Source organism: Triticum urartu, chromosome 3, assembly GCF_003073215.2.
Source record: "Triticum urartu cultivar G1812 chromosome 3, Tu2.1, whole genome shotgun sequence".
Lineage (NCBI taxonomy): Eukaryota > Viridiplantae > Streptophyta > Magnoliopsida > Poales > Poaceae > Triticum > Triticum urartu.
Window position 1 is genome coordinate 504,058,410 of NC_053024.1, and position 15,789 is coordinate 504,074,198.

The window sequence follows — 15,789 nt, forward strand, 5'->3', positions numbered from 1 at the left end:
TACATAGTTCTCGAACCCGTAGGGTCCGCACGCTTAAAGTTCGATGACGGTTATATTATGAGTTTATGTGTTTTGATGTACCGAAGGAGTTCGGAGTCCCGGATGAGATCGTGGACATGACAAGGAGTCTCAAAATGGTCGAGACATAAAGATCGATATATTGGACGACTATATTCGAATATCGGGAAGGTTCCGAGTGATTCGAGTATTTTTGGGAGTACCGGGGAGTTACGGGAAATCATATTGGGCCTTAATGGGCCATACGGGAAAGGAGAGAAAGGCCTCAAAGGGTGGCCGCACCCCTCCCCATGGGCTGGTCCGAATTGGACTAGGGAAGGGGGCGCCTCCTTCCTTCCTTCTCCTTTTCCCTTCCCTTTCCTTCCCTCCTACTCCTACTACTTGGAAGGGCTTCTAGTTCTACTAGGAAAGGGGGAATCCTACTCCCGGTGGGAGTAGGAATTCCCTAGGGCGCGCCATAGAGAGGGCCGACCCTCCCCCTCCTCTACTCCTTTATATACGGGGGCAGGGGCACCCCAAAGACACAACAATTGATCTCTTGATCTCTTAGCCGTGTGCGGTGCCCCCTCCACCATAATCCATCCTCGATCATATCGTAGCAGTGCTTATGCGAAGCCCTGCGTCGGTAGAATATCATCATCGTCACCACGCCGTCGTGCTGACGAAACTCTCCCCTAACACTCGGCTGGATCAGAGTTCGAGGGATGTCATCGAGTTGAACGTGTGCAGAACTCGGAGGTGCCGTGCGTTCGGTACTTGATCGGTCGGATCGTGAAGACGTACGACTACATCAACCACGTTGTGCTAACGCTTCCGCTTTCGGTCTACGAGGGTACGTGGACAACACTCTCCCCTCTCGTTGCTATGCATCACCATGATCTTGCGTGTGCGTAGGAATTTTTTTTGAAATTACTACGTTCCCCAACAGAAGCTTCATGACCGGGGTGCGCAGGGTGGTGGTTGGTTTGGTGGCGAGCTCCGGAGTGCCTAAGGTGAAGGTTGGGAGTGGAAGAAATCCCTGTTGGCTTGGCCGACACCGACGCGGTGGCGCCTGAGGGTGCGCCAGACCTTCCTGGAGGGCGTCCGGGGTACCCTTCCTCTCTCCTCACCGCGCACCACGGGAAACCCTTGGCAGCAGCGTCGTCATCGTCGCGTCCCTTCTTGAAGGTGTTGATTGGTACCGACTCTTGGGAGTCTCAGAGCTTGGTGGGCGATCTCCGATGGATGCAACGGCCGCGAGGCTTCTTCGTTTTTTGTCGATCCGCCGTTGTCGGCATTTGTTTCTCTTGTATTTTCTCTTTTATTTCTTTTGGGCATGACTGTGCTGCTTCCGTCCCAGCACCTATTGTTGGTTGTCTCGGTTGGTTGCTTTGTATACAAAGCGGGGGAAAACCCTTTTTCGATAGTGGTGGTAGCGAGTGTCGGTGGCGGTGAGGTGGGCAGTGGGGAGGCGACGGGATACGGGATACCTGATGCACATATGACAACGACGAGAGCTCTGCCTCACTCTCTCTCGAAGAGAATAACGAGATTTTGAAGAAGCCTCGACCCTGCGCTTGCTATAGGAAGGAAAGGATAAGATGTTTGCGTCACGAATGAAAACCATGACGTGGCAGTGTGCCAAGATTCATATGAGCGATCCAATGGTTCATAGTTTGAGAAATTCTATAATGGCCCCAAAAATATGAATGAACAAAGAAAAAAGGTTTGGGAAATTCTATAATGGACCCAAAATATGAATGAATGAAGAAGCCTCGACCTGCGCTTGCTATAGGAAGGAAAGGATAAAATGTTTGCGTCACGAATGAAAACCATGACGTGGCAGTGTGCCAAGATTCATATGAGCGATCCAATGGTTCATAGTTTGAGAAATTCTATAATGGCCCCAAAAATATGAATGAACAAAGAAAAAAGGTTTGGGAAATTCTATAATGGACCCAAAATATGAATGAATGAAGAAGCCTCGACCTGCGCTTGCTATAGGAAGGAAAGGATAAAATGTTTGCGTCACGAATGAAAACCATGACGTGGCAGTGTGCCAAGATTCATATGAGCGATCCAATGGTTCATAGTTTGAGAAATTCTATAATGGCCCCAAAAATATGAATGAACAAAGAAAAAAGGTTTGGGAAATTCTATAATGGACCCAAAATATGAATGAATGAAGAAAAAAATGGCACGCCACATTCGCCCACCGTGGGGCTCGAACCCACGACCACAAGGTTAAGAGCCTTGCGCTCTACCAACTGAGCTAGACGGGCTTTGGCGAGATAGAAGAGGAATGCTTCTCCAGTATCTATGATGCCTATATGATTCCATGATGCCATTCACCAAAGCAAACCCACCGGTCGGTCGGATCCGACCTCCGAGCCCCGCCAGCACCAACTATCCCGCGAAGAGAACCCCACTGCCGCGGCCGGAAATCTCACCAGTCAGTTCATCTACCTAGCTCGCCGTCTCGTCGCCAGCCACCCTCCTCTCGCCGGGGCGGTGATCCCGCCATGGCCTCCTGGCTCAAGGTCGCCGAAGGTACGCGCCAGAGCCTCCTCTCCCCTCCCCTCCTCCCGATCGCCGCCGAGATCCACCTCTCCTGCGGGCTAAGATCTGGGGTTTCTCCCCTCGACTCTAGTACTGCATCCGCGGCGGTTACTGCGTGGGATTACGACGCCGGCTGCGAAATCTGGCGAGCTAGCCTTGATGCAGTGCCTTGTTCGACCGCCTTTGGGTGTGCGGGCGGGCCAGTTGCACCCCACCCGAACCCATTGCCTGCTTGATACGCCATTGAGTTGTTGGCAATGTGGAGCTGTAACAAGTATCCTGTTTTTTGCTGTAACAGACTTGCTCGAAGTGGTCGACCGGAGGGCGAAAAGCGTGGCCACCGAGCTGTCCGACGAGCAGACTGCTCCTCAGCCCTCAGGTAAACATTGCCCCGTGTTAGCCAGCTGCTCGGCGAGTTGGAATATAAGTAATCGCTGATGTTTGTTTGCTGAAGGATCGAATGGCCAAGAAGGGCAAGCAAAGAGGGGAAAGCCCAGGGAGAAGGTCGCAACTGGATAGACTTCTTGAGCGTACTTGATTCCTTGCAGACGGCGTGCCTGATACCTGATGTCTAAAGCCTGCTGTAAATCCGCATTGCAGGGTCCATTGAAGCTCACTACCGGGGATGCAGGTAACAGGACAGCGGCTCAGAAGGAGAGGAAGAACAGGCAACCGCCTCGGGAGAGGATTAAGATTGAGAAGATCAAACCTTCGGCACGTCCTGATTCATCAAATGATGATGCTCTTGCTATTGTTAGTGCCAGCGAACCTGAAGTCACTTCAGTTGATGTTAAGGGAGCGAATGCTGAGAGCACATCCGACAAAGTAGAGAACACCACTGTTGACCTTAAAAATGATGTAGCTGCTAATGCTGTCGATAATGCGGTTGAAGTCCAGTCAATAGAGAGAACCCCTGAGGATACAGGTCCCATCACGGATCATGTTGCAGATTCTGGCAATTTGGAGAGTGCTTCTGAAAGCTCTGCTCCTTCAGTTCCAGACGAAAAAAATGAGCCAAGCAGCAGTAACCAGTCTACTGACATTGGTTTAGCAGTCAGTTTGGAGGATAAAGACACAGCTGTGGCTGTTATCCAGGAGAGAACTATCTCTGGAGTACCCGATTCACAAGGTTCTGGCAAATCCCAAGATCTGAAGAAAGATAATTTGTCAGATCCACCAGAAATCACACAAAATCAACAGGAACATAAGTCTGAATCAGTTCCTCTGAAGGATCAAGACCAACTTGAGGAGGTAGGCTGTAGCAAATTGCACTCATAATGACCAAGATATGCTGATGTGAATGCATTCTCTGCTTACACTATAGCGCTGTCTTGTTGGTCTTTGGCAGGCTCAGGGATTACTAAAAAGCGCTGCAAAAACTGGCCAGTCAAAAGAAGCTAGATTAGCTCGGGTATGATTAGTATAAGCATAGTGACGCTGCCACGTTACCTGCTTACCTTTATTGTGATTAAGTCCATATGTTGACCTGTTGGTTTATGTTTTACTTATCAACAGGTCTGTGCTGGACTTTCATCCCGTCTCCAAGAATATAAATCCGAGAATGCACAGCTAGAAGAACTTCTTGTTCAGGAGGTCAGATTATCTTACCGAAATTCATCTCATTACATTTTATTTCCAATTACCTTAACCCCATGCATGGTAGAGTGGTTTTCCCTAATATATATTGATTTCATAACACATAACAGAGAGAGAAATGTAGCTCACATGAAGCTCATATAAAGCAACTACACCAAGAACTATCGGTGTCCAGAGTACAAGGTTCACGAGTTGAATCTAACATGGTTGATGCTTTGGCTGCAAAAAACACTGAGATTGAATCTCTAGCTAAATCATTGGACTCTTGGAAGAAAAAAGCAGCAGCTTCAGAAGAAATGCTGGCATCTTTACAGGTTTCATCTTTCATACTCTTTCAAGTTTCTTTTAATCTTTCTGTAACACTACTACATCGCCAAAGGAAACCATACATTGTGGCCAGTGTCCTGTGCAGTTGCAGAGTTTAATGTATGATTGTATGAACTCCATAGTGGCACTTTACTGCTGTCTTCAATCATTATACAACAACAACAAAGCCTTTAGTCCCAAACAAGTTGGGGTAGGCTAGAGGTGAAACCCATAAGATCTCGCAACCAACTCATGGCTCTGGCACATGGATAGCAAGCTTCCACGCACCCCTGTCCATAGCTAGCTCTTTGGTGATACTCCAATCCTTCAGGTCTCTCTTAACGGACTCCTCCCATGTCAAATTCGGTCTACCCCGCCCTCTTGACATTCTCCGCACGCTTTAGTCGTCCGCTATGCACTGGAGCTTCTGGAGGCCTGCGCTGAATATGCCCAAACCATCTCAGACGATGTTGGACAAGCTTCTCTTCAATTGGTGCTACCCCAACTCTATCTCGTATATCATCATTCCGGACTCGATCCTTCCTCGTGTGGCCACACATCCATCTCAACATACGCAACTCCGCCACACCTAACTGTTGAACATATCGCCTTTTAGTCGGCCAACACTCAGCGCCATACAACATTGCGGGTCGAACCGCCGTCCTGTAGAACTTGCCTTTTAGCTTTTGTGGCACTCTCTTGTCACAGAGAATGCCAGAAGCTTGGCGTCACTTCATCCATCCGGCTTTGATTCGATGGTTCACATCTTCATCAATACCCTCATCCTCCTGCAGCATTAACCCCAAATACCGAAAGGTGTCCTTCCGAGGTACCACCTGGCCATCAAGGCTAACCTCCTCCTCACACCAAGTAGTACTGAAACCGCACATCATGTACTCGGTTTTAGTTCTACTAAGCCTAAACCCTTTCGATTCCAAGGTTTGTCTCCATAACTCTAACTTCCTATTTACCCCCGTCCGACTATCGTCAACTAGCACCACATCATCCGCAAAGAGCATACACCATGGGATATCTCCTTGTATATCCCTTGAGAGTTGTGACCTCATCCATCACCAATGCAAAAAGATAAGGGCTCAAAGCTGACCCCTGATGCAGTCCTATCTTAATCGGGAAGTCATCGGTGTCGACATCACTTGTTCGAACACTTGTCACAACATTATCGTACATGTCCTTGATGAGGGTAATGTACTTTGCTGGGACTTTGTACATTACCCTCATCAAGGACATGTACGATAATGTTGTTCAGTGGCCATTATAATTGTTTCAAATATGCTAGCACAGTGGCCATTTGTTCAGTGATTTGCTACTCACATGCTTTCATTTTCTGTCATGATCTAATTATAATTGCGTTGTCATATGTGTTTTTGTACTTTTCCATTTGGAATACCGTGGAGGTGCTTGTGAACTTTCTTTCTAGTTGAATGCAGATAAGGTCCCAAGTAGACATGATTTGGAGTTGGAGTAGCAGGATTTTGGATATTTTTTACGCATTCCAAGAACTCAAGATGCTCATGTCATTTGCGGATTCTTGTAGCTTTGTTAATATTCACCCTTGTGTGTCTTAAAAAAATTCTGGCTGTAGAACTTAGCATAAAAACTTATTAGTGATGTAGAAACTCCCCCCTCCTAGTTTATTCTGTGCCCGGGAGTGGGAGTTGCTCATTTTCATTTTATATATGTACATCTGCACGTGTCTGTTTTTTGACACATGGAAAGTCTCTTACAGTCTCTAGCATTCTGCGTTCATAGTTTAAATCAATGGAGCTTCGTGTTCCTGCTCAAATTTTGAGCTCGAGCTGTGTGTTATCGCAAATGAGTATGAACCTGGAGTGTCCTGTGCTCTCTCTGTCAGACTCAGATATCAGTGGAAGTCTTGGACTTACTCTCAGGAACTAGCACCTGTGTGTTTAAGTTGTACAGCTTGATATGATCTCTTTTGGATATAAATCTTGAATAGTATGGCTATGTGGGTGACTGTTAACACTTTTCCTTATGTTTTTAGGCTTCTGTAAGACTAACATAACTGATGTTATCAAATAATAAATCGATTTTGTTTTCTGCGGATACTAGGAAGATATGGATGGCCTTAAGAGGAACCGTGAGCTTACTGAAACCAGGATCATCCAGGTTAGTGAAATAGACTTTCTGGGGTAGAATAATAGAACAGCCTCATATTTTCATGAAGTTATCTAACCTCTGTGCAATTCTCAAAAAAATAAAAATAAATCTAACCTCTGTGTACCATGTACATGTTAGGCTCTACGAGAGGAACTTTCAACCGTGGAGCGGAGGGCTGAAGAGGAGCGTATTGCACATAATGCTACAAAGATGGTAATTTGTTGAAGTGCATCCGTTTTATTGCTTTGTCTTTATCATAATTTCTTGTGTTCTAAAATTTCAATACTTTCTATTACATTGCAGGCAGCTGTTGACAGAGAAGTAGAATTGGAGCATCGGGCTGTCGAGGCATCAAATGCTCTTGCTAGAATCCAGGTAATTTTACAAGGTATAAATATGAAGCGTCAACATGTAGTCTATTATGTGAGGATGTCAAAATTGTCTGCCAATTTTCTTGAACACTAACAAGGAAATTGCATGTTAGTGCTATGTAGATGTTTGTTTCAATTGACATTTCTTGCAATATCATGCGCAGTGCAAGGGGCATTTATCACAGCCTGACTATTTCTTTCAACAACTACAGATGTTAGTCTACTACATTCTAGAATCGGCAGAATGAAAGTTTACTCCTGTAAGATCAAATGTTTTGGCACATGCCACGCTATCCCATTAGTTGCGTTCATCTGTTTATTGGTGTATTGTTCTCCAGGGGATACATTTGAAGATCTAAGTAGATGTCCTTAAAACAAGTTTCATACTCAAACTGCCAAGATGAGCTAATTCAACATTTAGAAGTTCTAGCACTGTGACTAAGTGGAGACAAATCTATCTAGATTTTAGAGGTTCGTCAATACCACAAGGCCAGCATGTGTACTTGCAAGAAACAGTAATCCAGCTAGAAAATTAGTAACTGTTATGTTTCCAGGGCTGTGCTTCAATACATATATGTGATTTATAGTATGTTTCCACTAATTTTCTAAGCTCTTGTTTAAATAGTTCAACTCCTATCCGTTCTATGTCAATTTAATCCAAATCTTGTACTTGCAATAATGTCACTTAGTTTAGATTCCATGGGTGTCACATTTTAGTCGATTGGTCTCTGATTTTTGATCTTGACTGTTCTGTTGGCATACAGAGAGCTGCTGATCAAAGCTCATCGAGAGCAATGGAATTTGAGCACAAAGTAGCTGTACTTGAGGTAAATTCCTTTCCGCACTGTGTGTCATATCTGATCAGTTTAGTTTCTGCTATTAACTATCGGTACCCTGGTTGTTTCAGGTTGAATGTGCATCACTGCACCAAGAACTACAGGAAATGGAAGCTCGTAATCGCCGTGCTCAGAAAAAGCCTTCTGAAGATGCTAGTCAAGCTCTTCAGGTTAAAATTTTCTTCTAAACCAGATCTCCCGTTTCTCATTACTAAAAAATTATAGTTGACAGCAATAGGAGGGGAAAAATGGAAAATGTTTTGACACCTATCAGGAAATCCGCAGTGCGATCACGGTCTGGGTCAAGAACTGCAGAGAAGTTGATAGCACCTCCTATTAGTATTAGCTACCTTTGCACAGACACTCAGCCAGATAAAATAGCGGCAAAGAAGTAGCAACAAGGCATAACAATATATATATAGTGTGGAACTGATTCCAAATAGTGGTGAAACCGTGAAAGTATAACTGGGGGTTCTTCAGGTTAAAATCAAAGAACCTTGGTTTCTTTACGGGATTAATATGAGCTGTACTTTTAGCACACTCCATACCTGAGATACTCATATTGTGGATCTATTTACTACCCTATCTACAAATGTCTATCTGTATTTATTTACCTTTGCTTTTGAAATAATAGAACTTAGCATATTGCACTATCCTGAAATGTAACACTATGGTGTTTGTTTCTCTTGATGCTGTGCTTTTGGAAAGCAGATACAGGCATGGCAGGAGGAAGTTGAGCGAGCACGGCAAAGCCAAAGAGAGGCAGAAAGCCAGATATTATCCTTGGAGGTACCATTTAATTCATAAGATATCAAAGAATCAGTTGTCAAGTAATAATTCGGAAGTTTAGGTAAAAATGCTAATATGATGATCAGGTATAATATCACAGAAAATGTAAAAAGGATCAATGGAGTTGTTTCTATTATAGTAATCAGAATGCTCTGTCTTGCACCATTATTTGTTCAACATCTTTATTTGTATGATGTAGGCTGAGTTGCAGAAGATGAGAGTTGAAATGGCTGGAATGAGACGAGACGCAGAGCATTATTCTAGACAGGTTGTTAATCCTAATCAAATCACACTTTTCTTGTTAAAACTGGGTGAACAACATTTACCCACCTTATAACTGGACGAATGCAACATTTACTACAATCTATCTTGTTACCAGATCATACTTAATGGTTACTTTTTCTTGTGCAAATGTGTCTCTTTTTAGGAGCATGTTGAGCTAGAGAAAAGATACCGTGAGCTCACTGATTTGCTGGTATGTGCTGAAGCATACCAATTTCCTTTTCTGTCATTGACATTTTAGCTAAGGAGAGCTAATTCATTATCTATGCATTATTTCTTCCAGTACCACAAGCAAACACAATTAGAATCCATGGCCAGTGAAAAAGGTGCATTAGAGTTCCAACTGGAGAAATCATTGAAGCAATTCCATGAAGTGCAGGTTCATAATTTCTCTTCTTCCTATGTTGCTTGTGCTATAGGAATTGTCCTGCGGATGTTCTTATCTTCCTACCATTCTGTTATCTTTGTGTTCCATTTGATAGGTAGAAGCAGAAAGGAGTAGGGTTTCTCGCAGATCAGCATCATCATGGGAAGAAGATACTGATATCAATGCGCTAGAGTATGTTGACCGTTTTCTTTTCATTATTGAACATGCAGGAAAATATTGTTTATAAGCATGCCATAGTTTCTTTATGCTGTGAGAATGTCCAGTCAAAAGAGAAGCAGCCATGTGTTGCAAATTGTACTTGAGATTTCCAAGGTTTAGCTGTGTTCCTCTATTTGGAAGTTCTAGTACAGTTTTAGATAATTACCTTTTATATTTCAGGCCTCTTCCACTGCATCATCGACACATGGCAACGGCAAATCATCAGGTATATGTGTCCAATGGAAATCTGGAGTGCAGCATCCTAACAAATAGTGGGAGAGTGCTAATATTTTACCTTGGCATTTTTGGCGTTCCAGTTACAAAAAGCTGCGAAGTTTTTAGATTCAGGGGCTGTGAGGGCGACAAGATTTTTGTGGCGGCATCCTGTTGCCCGAGTCAGCCTTCTATTCTATCTGGCAAGAACATAATTTTGATCCTGTATGTTTATTTTAGATCTTATTAAGGCTGATCTCTGATTGAATCTGCGTATACCTGTTCCAGGTGTTTGTGCATTTGTTCTTGATGTACTTGATGCAGCGCCTGCAGGTACTCAACCATGTTATACTGCTATCACATTTATTTATTTTCATTCATGTCATCTCATGCCTTGGTCAGGCACACAATGTTGTTTATTTTTCATTCTATCCGTGTATTATCACAGAGCTCTTTTGCTAAAACAATTAACCAAAGTTAACTGATGAGCGTGTTGGAATGTTACAGGACTTTGCAGCGGAAGAGACTGGGAAATCGTCCATGGGGGACCTGGCCAACGTGAAGTTGCCATAGGCTTTACAGCCTATTCCCACCCCCTCACGAATCTAGGCGTTACTTCCTGATTATAGCTCTATACGTGGCCCCTATATGTTCCTACGGGATTTCGACGATTGCCTGTGAAATTCCTGTGTTCGAAATAGGCCAGCCATTAAGTTTTTCTTGGTTTGATGTGGTGTTAACCCTGCTACAATTTTTTTCTTCCCCTTCCCTCTCGTTTGTAAAGTAGTAATGTTCTTTGGTTGGCCGTGGGCTATATAATCCATTCTTTAACACTTGATATTAATCACAAATGTAGCAGCCTGACCCGATAATAATATATGTGTCATACAGGCCACTTGAGCCAATTCTTATAGTACTTACAACAAGCTGTTGGGGGTCGATGGAGCAAACTGATATGAAATGAGGAAATGCGTCCATACTCGAGTTTTGTTCTGCTTTGTATTGCATCGTCTCTTCTCATCTGGATGCTGCCTGTCTGGTGCACACACACGTGCACACAAGCGCACGCGCGCGCGCACACACACACGCACACACACAGGGGCATAATCACTGATCTTCCCCCAAATTTAACCCTATCAAACCCAAAATTGAACCCATATCAACTTAGATTGCGTCCTAGATCCCATGGGTTAAGGACTTAACCCCATCGACAAGTTGCGATGAGGCGCCTTTGGATGGTCGTCGCTGATGCTCATGTCCAGATCTTCCAGCCATCCATGGTGCCGCCAAAGGTGAGAGGAGAGTGACAGGTGAGAGTGAGCGTGAGAGAGTGATGAGGGTGTTTTATGGCCCGCCTTCAAGAAGCATCGCGTCATCTCCCGCTCGTCATCGCTCATGCGGCCGCGTGCTCTCTTTACGCTTGCTCGGGCTTGGCTCACTGGAAACGGTCAACCCCGACGTTCCTCCAAAGCTAAGCTATGGGCTGCTTTGAGGAGCATGCGATGCAGGCCCAGCCGCATGCGCAATTAACCAAACGAGTCAAATCCACCCCCCCCCCCGGGCTAGGATGGAGGTTGTGCAGTCAACCAAACAGGCCCAGGTGTCTCTCCACTGGTCCCGCCCGATTTGAGTTGTGAGTGTGTAGCAGGGATCATAGGTGATGGTGCGAAATACCGTCAGATCCCTCGGTAGGGGTCCAAGCACGACCGGAAGTCTTGGATCGGAGGTCGCACAAAGGTTCTACCCAAGTTTGAGCCTCCGAAGAGTAATACCCTACGTCCTGCTTGGTTTGATATTTCATGGTGGAGGGATACCTCATGCGAGGGGTTTAGAGTGGTGTTTGATGTTGCTATCGAGAGTTGCTATCTGAGATTAGATGGGATGAAAACCTCCTGACCCCCCCCTTATATAGATGAAAGGAGGCCTAGGGTTTACAGGGGGCAGATGCGATCTAGGTTGCCTTCGATCTTTGCCTTGGGCGGTAGGAAGGTCCTTAACGCTACCCTTAGGGTTTCGCCTGGCCTTGGGGCTTGTGGGCCCCGACAAGGCCTACGGTTGGGCACCTCCGAATAAGCCACCCCAGGTGTATGACACTCTCAGTAGCCCCCGCGCGTGGCGGAGGTCGTAGAAGTGGTCTTTGAGACCACCAGCGGCTCATGTCTTCCTCTTTTTCGCACCTTGGTCCTTCAGCTTTAGGAAACCTGAACCCGACCTCTTGTGGTAGTCGCTTCGTTCAGAGGGCCGCACACTCCCAGCGGGCCTTTTTTACTTTAGGCAGAATCGAAGCTCCGCTGAGGGAATCGTTGGCGGTGTATCCCTTTTACTTTGGGCTTTGATGATGGCGCCATGATTCTCGCACCCGTTTCGGAGCAGCTATAAGAGGAGGCAAAGTGAGGGGTTTTCAATTTCTCCCCGCCTCTAGTCATTTCAACTTCCTTTTCCGCCGCCAGCCTAATCGCGTGTGTTGTTAGTGCTCCGCCTTGCTCCCCTGCCAACCTCTTTGTCCTTCCCTTTTCACCGCGACGGTGACCAAGAGTGAGAAGGGGAGTCGGGCTTCCAGCCAGGAGCCGGTTGTGAGTGCTCCCGGCCAAAAGCGGAAGCGGCCCGCCTCCATAAGCGTGAGATCGTCGCGATCTCCCCCCCAAATCCACAAGGAAGTGGTTCCCCTCCGTGTCAACGGAGGAGGAGGTCCAGGCCTACAAGGACCAGCTTCTGATGCCGGCAGACTTGAAGGTTCGGCTTCCACTTGGGGAAGCGCTGCCTATTGGTGTCCTAGATTAGGGGTGCTTGCCACGTCGGCCCGTCAGTAATGGGCCAAGCCGAGAACCCATTGAAGATTGTTGGCATGGCCGTGCCAGCCCTGACCCACGGCAGATCTCCTGAAAACTTGGCGTTCACTTCAAGCGTACTTAAACCGGCATGCTTATCTCTAAAGATTGTAACCTCCCATTTGTAAACCCTAGGTACCTCTGGCGTCTAGAGACACGTGCGTACTCATTCGCAAGGTTTAGAGCTTAGACAAACTCATACGATCTCGAGGTAGATCAATATGTACTTTGTACCCCCATCACAATCGATATATAAGAAGCATGACGTAGGGTTTTACCTCATCAAGAGGGCCCTAACTTGGGTAAAACACCATGTCCCTACTCTCCTTGTTACCATCTAGCTCTGATCACCAAGCTTGGGACCCCCTACCCGAGATCTGCTGGTTTTAGCACTGACATTGGTGGCCCATGCAGGTCCCACCAGGTGATCACACGAACTCGATGGCAGATCTACGGATCAACGATTTGTCTTTGGCAACATCACACTGCTTGCCGATACGACTGATCATCTAGTCCAGATAGAGATCCCCCCTTTGGACCAAGCCATGTGGCTCGACAATTTGAAAAATGCTACGGATCGCCGTGACAGGATTACCTTTTCAGGCCAGATGTCAGATTGGCCCATGAATACCGACGCATATGCCCCGGATTCGATCTTGGATCCAAAAACTTCCTCGCTGGTTCGGGCATTCAGCCTGCCTGATAGGAACCCCGAGGCAGCACCCCCCGGTGCCCAGGCGCAAGTCCGGCTCGGTGCCACCCGCCATTGGATGATGGGTAAAATCGATCTTCTTGCTTTCAACAAGATGTTGGACCAAGCTTGAAACCTCAGGATTTCAGATGGGCCGGTCTCGGCCCGCGGTCAGGGCGGATTTAGATCCAAAAATGTGGAGCTTTTCGACCCACCCACCACTCACTTAGTCGCCATGATTGAGGACTTAACTGACGTGTTGGACTACGCCTCCGAGGAGACCGTCGATATGGAAGAGGATGTCGATGACATGTCGTATACATCGTCACCTCTAACATCCGGTTATACCAGGAACCAGGCAGTCACTTCTACCTTCGATGTCTACATGGTAGAAACTCCCAAGGATAAAAGGGAGGACAAAGGGGAGGAGCCACCCAAACACCGGTGACGCCGCAATAAAGGCGCAGGTAATGGTGATGCTAGCCATGAAGCCACTAATAACGATGACGTCACCGATAACGGCGATACCCCAGAAGGCACCGATAACCTGGACACATGTTATAACACCGACAATGGTCCCATCAACAGCATCACGCCCAACGGGGACGATGATGACCCCGAGGACATCAACTATTACCCAGAGTCCGAGGAATATTTAAGCCTCAGACCGGATGAGTTCGACATGCCTGAGGAACCGTTAGATGATCCTCGGTTATAGGACTTTCACCGGCAGTTGTCGGCCCAGTGGGAACCAGGGTACCATAGGCCACCTGCCTATGACCCAGGAAGGGCCCCTTGGCCAAAATCATGAGGCAGCCCACCGGCGGGCACCGCGAAGCCAGCAACCTCGCGAGGGCCCTGCCCTACAAGGGGCTTCTCCTACGAAGGACTTCATCAAGACTACCATCGCAACAAGTGGCCTCGCGAGGCCACCCTTGCGAGACGCCCTCCTGTGAGGCCTCCCGAGGAGCCATGCAGCGCAGGCGCTACCCATCACATGGATGACGTAGGGATATTACCTCCACCAAGAGGGGCCTGAACTCGCTAAACACCGAGTGTTACACCTACGTCGCAGCTAGGATCTGCCCCTCTTTCATACCCCTAGTACTCATTGTCAGGATCGTAACCCCGACACCATCCTATGCGCTCGGAGACAGTTTCCCCTTCGGTGCTAAGGGAGCAGCTATGCCTACCTGCCCCAAAGCAAGTCCCAAAGGTTTTCTCTTTGGTGATAGAGGACCAAGACGGTGGTGCGGCAGGACAGAGGTCATCATGGAGCCCCTGACACTTCACGGATAAGCCCTTTGGCAGGCGAAGACCACCTTTTGTTAGGAGAAGCACTAGCGCCTGTCCCCTTTCAAATTGCCGCCCTCTAGTAGCCCTTTCCCACTCATATTTTTGGGGAAGAGGCCCAAGGCATCTATATAAGAGACAAAGTGGCCACCGTAGCAAGGGATCGACTCCTGCCCAAACCCTAGCGTCATTGCTACCCCCAAAGAGCTTCGGCTCATCTTCTAGCTCTGAGAGCACTGTCCACAAGCAATACAACCAAGCAGGAGTAGGGTTTTACACCACACGGTGCCCCGAACCTGGGTAGCTAGATGTGTGCTCGTCGCACCTAGCTCGTAGCCTCGTAGACGCAAAGCCAGGCCCCCAAAGCTCGAACCAGGGTTTTGGAGGATTTCCCGTGGCTCAAAATCAATCCCCCGACATTTGGTGCGCCATGTAGGGGGCTTGGTTTTAGCGCCTCGAGCTTCCACACCGCCATGGCCAATGCTCGACGCACCCACGCCTAGTGCCGAGCCAACCACATCCAGACGGAGCCCATGGGTGTGGAGCCATAGGGGGAGGCTTCCTCTGAGCACCCTTCAGTCGGGCAGCACCAGCAGTAGCCACCGCCGGCGCACACGGCCGCGGCGACTTCGCTTGCCCGCCACCACCCGCAGGCTGCGCTCCACATGGCGCAAGAGATACCGCGCTACTGCCCCACCGAGGACGGCTACGATGACTGGCTCGCCTGCATCACTGAGCCCATCAACATCATCGGGGATGCTCCGACCCCTTTTTCACCCTCTGATCCCGCCTCCGTCACGTGGAGCGCGGGCAGGGCAGGACGCACCTCCTCTACCTTCTCTGTGCAACGATCGCGAGCACATCACCACCGTGATCGCTCGCCCGAGTCCTCCCATGGTTCCTCCCCCGCTGCACGACGACAACCCGAGCTGCCAGATCCTCGAGCACGCACGACCGAACGGACAAGTTCTCATTGAAAGCCAGCGCGGGTGCCAGAATCGCACCACCCAGGGGGTTGTGGCCGCCGGGTGCTAGAACCACGCCGCCCTCGCAGACGAAGTAGTCTCCACCGTCGGGGGCCGCTTGGCCTTCACCGCGAGCTCTGTCGTGTGATGTGGCCCGTGAAGTTCAAGCCAGAGATGTCTCCCCACTACGATGGCACCGCCAACCCCATGGAGTTCTTGTCGCTCTACTTCTTGAGCATCCAGGCCGCCAAGGGCGACAACAAGGTCATGGTGAACTAGTTCCCCATGGCCCTCAAGGATGCAACACGTTCATGGCCAATGAACCTTCCTGAGGGTTC

The 15,789-nt window shown here is 47.8% G+C and overlaps 1 protein-coding gene and 1 non-coding gene across 2 annotated transcripts; one reads left to right on the forward strand and one right to left on the reverse strand.

Moving 5' to 3' along the window:
• Positions 1 to 2,206: 2,206 nt before the first annotated feature.
• TRNAK-CUU lies at positions 2,207 to 2,279 on the reverse strand. Its single transcript has one exon. It is a non-coding gene; the product is annotated as a tRNA-Lys (tRNA).
• An 83-nt stretch (positions 2,280 to 2,362) lies between these two features.
• LOC125544624 (golgin-84-like) lies at positions 2,363 to 10,594 on the forward strand. The gene is made up of 21 exons (XM_048708365.1): positions 2,363 to 2,547; positions 2,855 to 2,935; positions 3,011 to 3,060; positions 3,157 to 3,807; positions 3,905 to 3,967; positions 4,072 to 4,149; positions 4,263 to 4,466; positions 6,550 to 6,606; positions 6,736 to 6,810; positions 6,901 to 6,972; positions 7,733 to 7,795; positions 7,876 to 7,974; positions 8,516 to 8,593; positions 8,793 to 8,861; positions 9,021 to 9,068; positions 9,159 to 9,254; positions 9,358 to 9,434; positions 9,642 to 9,687; positions 9,779 to 9,877; positions 9,963 to 10,007; positions 10,182 to 10,594. The coding sequence occupies exons 1-21, from the start codon at positions 2,520 to 2,522 to the stop codon at positions 10,245 to 10,247; spliced, it is 2,145 nt and encodes a 714-aa protein (XP_048564322.1). The 5' UTR covers positions 2,363 to 2,519; the 3' UTR covers positions 10,248 to 10,594.
• The last annotated feature ends 5,195 nt before the right edge of the window (positions 10,595 to 15,789 follow it).

Excerpts from the sequence above, each read along its gene's own strand:
- LOC125544624 (XM_048708365.1), top strand. The coding sequence starts at position 2,520 with ATGGCCTCCTGGCTCAAGGTCGCCGAAG. Across the intron at positions 6,973-7,732 it reads ATGCTCTTGCTAGAATCCAG|AGAGCTGCTGATCAAAGCTC; the intron begins GTAATTTTACAA and ends GTTGGCATACAG. Across the intron at positions 8,594-8,792 it reads GCCAGATATTATCCTTGGAG|GCTGAGTTGCAGAAGATGAG; the intron begins GTACCATTTAAT and ends TGTATGATGTAG.